Raw genomic sequence first — 3,724 nt, 5'->3', positions numbered from 1 at the left:
TGCATGATATTGCTAACATGCGTCGCGTTCAGCTGATACTTCCTGTCGCTGCAGTTTAAAACACCCACTAGTGGCAGCAAATGTTGAAATATTACAAGACATGTTCTGATATTCAATTAGAAATGTTTTAATTTGAGGTTTTGTAGTTGAAATGTTTCTCGTTTTTGAATTTTAGTATTTCTACTTGGAAATGTCCATTCGTCACTCTGCAGTCCCTGGTTCTATTCTCTACAAAGCGCTAAAGGATAAATGTCAAAAAGCTGTCTTGTTTTTTTGAGGCTTGAAAAATGAGCATTTGTGGAAGGTCGGTCGTTTTGATGCCAGTTGATAGCTGAAGGAGTTTCTTTCGTACTTAATCATTTGATGCTTGTATAAAGTGTTGCTTTTTACTTTTGTTTTCAAATTGGGTGCTCTGTGCACGGGATGACACCTTTCGTAACAATGATTCCTTCTGTATGATTTCAAGTGCACTTCAGAATCGCAGTTTATTAAATTCCCTTTCCTGCCCCCCAGACTGCAGGGACATGGTATCCAGCATCAAATCCATGAAGATCCTGAAGAGGCTCGGTGGTGCGATGGGTGTGTGGGCCAAAGATCCAGTCGGGCAGTCGGGGGAGATCTACATCTTCAACAGCTCGTCCGGGGACACGTTGCATCATTTCAAAACGGTGCGCGACTTCACGGCTTCTGCAGGAACCTCGCGGGCCAAGAAGGTCAAGCTGCCCTTCCCCTGGGGCGGCGCGGGGCACACAGTCTACGACGGGCACATCTACTACGTGAAGGAGGGGCAGGACTTCCAGGTCATCAAGTACGACCTGAAGAACGAGACGGTGGTGGACAGCGTTGTCTTCCCAGCGGAGGAGCAGGTCCCCGTCTATGGGCTTTCCCCCGAGACCTTCATCGACCTGGCTGTGGACGAGGAAGGACTCTGGGCCATCTATGCCACCAAGGAGAACGAGAAGAACATCTGCCTGGCCAAGATGGACCCCAAGACGCTGGCTATCGAGCAGATGTGGGACACGCCCTGCCCCCGGGAGAACGCGGAGGCGGCCTTCGTCATCTGTGGCACGGTGTACGTGGTCTACAACACCAAGCTGCCCAGCCGCTCGCGGGTCCAGTGCGTCTTCGACGTCAGCGACATGGTTACCAACGACGACGCCCCTTTGGTGTACTTCCCCAGACGCTACAGCTCCCACGCCAGCCTCAAGTACAACCCCCGGGAGAGGCAGATCTACGCCTGGGATGACGGCTATCAGATTCTTTACAAGCTCGACCTGAAGAAGAAGCTGGAGGTGTGAGCCCTGCAAAGGGCTCATAGGAACTGGGGGTGGGCGGGTGAGGAGCTAGGCTGGCATTGCCCTCTCCAAACAGTACACTGTTACCTATAATATAACGGTAAGCCACTGACAGTGAAGTGTGTTTTTAGAAGGTTTTGTATGATTGTAAATGGTGCAGTGGGGCCTGTTTCCTGTCACCAGGGTCTGTATAGTGGTTTCACAGAGTGGGACTCTTTCATAACGTTTCTATACCTTTACCACTTGCAGTCCTCTCTCACCACTGGCAATGCAGCAGTGACATCATTTACTGTTCACTGTGCGGTGATGATCTGCGATGCATTTGAACAGCGTGGTTTGTTTTTGGCTGTCTTTGCAGTTCACCTGTTAATGTTGATGGGGGAGGGGAACAAAATGGTATTCCTATCAAAGAATGTTTTGTTTCTTCCCAGTTGTGTTCCTCTGTACTCTTTTCAAGGCTGCAAGGTCTTCAGTGTTTTTGTAGAAAAATAAATAGCGACTAAACGTCAAGCCATTCTGTGTTACGATGTATTTTTGTTAATAAATAAAACCCAAGACTTTGTGGCTGTTTCATTCTAATGGGAGGGGAATGTTAATGCGATCGCTGCTGGAATGCAGCGGCTCCAGAGCGAAGCAGCAGAGCGGCGCAGGAATGACATCGTTAGTAAAGTGCTGTCTCCTGAAGCACAGAGACCTTTTGTAGAAAGCTGGTGTATTTCAAGTACTCGGCTGATCCTATGAAAGGTATCGCCTGAAAAAAACAGTGTTTTAATTATCTGTGACCCAGCCGTAAGGTTCACCCTGTTTAACTGTAAAAGCCTGTGCAGTCGGAGAGGGGAAAGCGTTGCTGGCAGGGGTGAGTGGGTTGAATCTCTGCTGGTTATTCCTCTGTGCTTGAATGCCTGGGCCCCCCTTTCCCTTCTAGATTGAAAACGTGTGTGGAGCTCTGTGGTGGAGCTGGAATCTCAGGAAAAATGCCAGCATAGAAAGAACAGGAACCGCTTCGTGCATGAGCTGAGAACATAACGACCGATTTATTACCCCTGCATCACCCCAGCCACTGATCACTGATCTGTAGAGAATGCCGTACGCCTCCCTGTGTAACCTGGAGCATATATGCATGGGCTGATCAATGCCACTGCAGTGCATAGTGCCTCCTGAACGAGGTCTACGCACATCAGCAAAGCACAGTGTTTAAAAAAAAAAAAATACAAAAAATAACCTTGCAAACATCACTGAAAGATAAGGGAACAGTAATACAAAGATGAGCTGCTACTCTTAAAAACTACAATTCCCACAATGCACCGTTCTTGAGACATGCCCCAGCTCAACAGGGGCACCTGACTTGACCTGAGGTTAGGGTTTGTTTTTCATGCTTCAGTCCTTTTCATTTCAAGGTGTCGTCCCGTGTCCCGTGTCTCCCCCACCACCCCCTGTTCAGAACTGAGATGCTGCTCAGAAAAGGTAAGTTTCATTTGGAGTTTTTTGTTCCTCTGAAGCTCTTTTTCCTCGGTATGTGAACTGTTTAGCGGTCCCCTCTATTGTTAGCTAGCTTGCCCACGCTGTCGGATGATTGATTTTATTGATCATATTGTGCTTATCTGTTTCACCTTCCATACTGCTAGGGTTGAATTAATATCTGACGTGTTGCAAGATAATAAAAAACCCGTCCGAAGGAAGGGAAATAGATTTGCTGCTCCAGCACTCGGAGCTGGTGTTAAAACGACCGTGTTCAGAAATGCTGCTGAAAGGATCAGGTGGAAGCAATCGAAGCAATCGGGGTCTTGCTAAACTGTCCCGGAACCGACCCGTGTTACACGACTTGTATCCTGCAGCTTGTCCGTCGAGTCAGTTAATCAATCTGAGACCCAGCTGGCGATGGAGCGGCGCAGCATTGTGGCGAGAGAGTGTCCAGCAGAAAAGCCGTTGCGTTTTTATTTATTTATTATAATCGCTCTTCCTGCAGTGATTTAGAAAACGAATCTCAAACCCCAGTGCGGACATTTTTTGTGATCTCGCCATGTAAAACTTCATCCGAAACTTTTGTCTGAAGTTTGTTTCCAATATCACATCGTTCAACATCAGGACGTTAACAATGAAAAGTTATTTAAACAGTAACACGTGGGGATGTGTAGCGCTATTATTTTTTGGAAACTCCCCACAGCGCTCACCTGCGTGGATGCCCTCTCGGTTCCCTTGCAGCGCCCTGTAATCTCGAAGTTCTAGTGCTTTAATTAGCTCTTAAACTGACAATTATTCTGGGATTTCAACAGTTTGCATTTCTGCCGGAGCGCTGGACGAAAATAAATTCCGTCGCGGTCTCTGAGATTAAACGAGGCGGGAAAGAAAGGTGCCTGTCTTTCATTTGACAGCTTGAAGTGACCCGAACGAGAACTCGGAAAATGTTTCTGCGTTTACACTTTGCATTT

At 47.5% G+C, this 3,724-nt stretch overlaps 1 protein-coding gene across 1 annotated transcript; it reads left to right on the top strand.

Annotated features, from left to right (window-relative positions):
- Positions 1-400: 400 nt before the first annotated feature.
- Positions 401-1,852, top strand: LOC121310461 (olfactomedin-like protein 3A). The gene has a single exon (XM_041243638.1). It carries the CDS (start codon positions 456-458, stop codon positions 1,296-1,298), a length of 843 nt encoding a protein of 280 aa, XP_041099572.1. The 5' UTR covers positions 401-455; the 3' UTR covers positions 1,299-1,852.
- The last annotated feature ends 1,872 nt before the right edge of the window (positions 1,853-3,724 follow it).

The sequence above is a fragment of the Polyodon spathula genome, unplaced genomic scaffold (assembly GCF_017654505.1).
Source record: "Polyodon spathula isolate WHYD16114869_AA unplaced genomic scaffold, ASM1765450v1 scaffolds_2233, whole genome shotgun sequence".
In the NCBI taxonomy this organism is placed as follows: domain Eukaryota; kingdom Metazoa; phylum Chordata; class Actinopteri; order Acipenseriformes; family Polyodontidae; genus Polyodon; species Polyodon spathula.
This window is presented reverse-complemented; position numbering and strand designations above follow the sequence as displayed.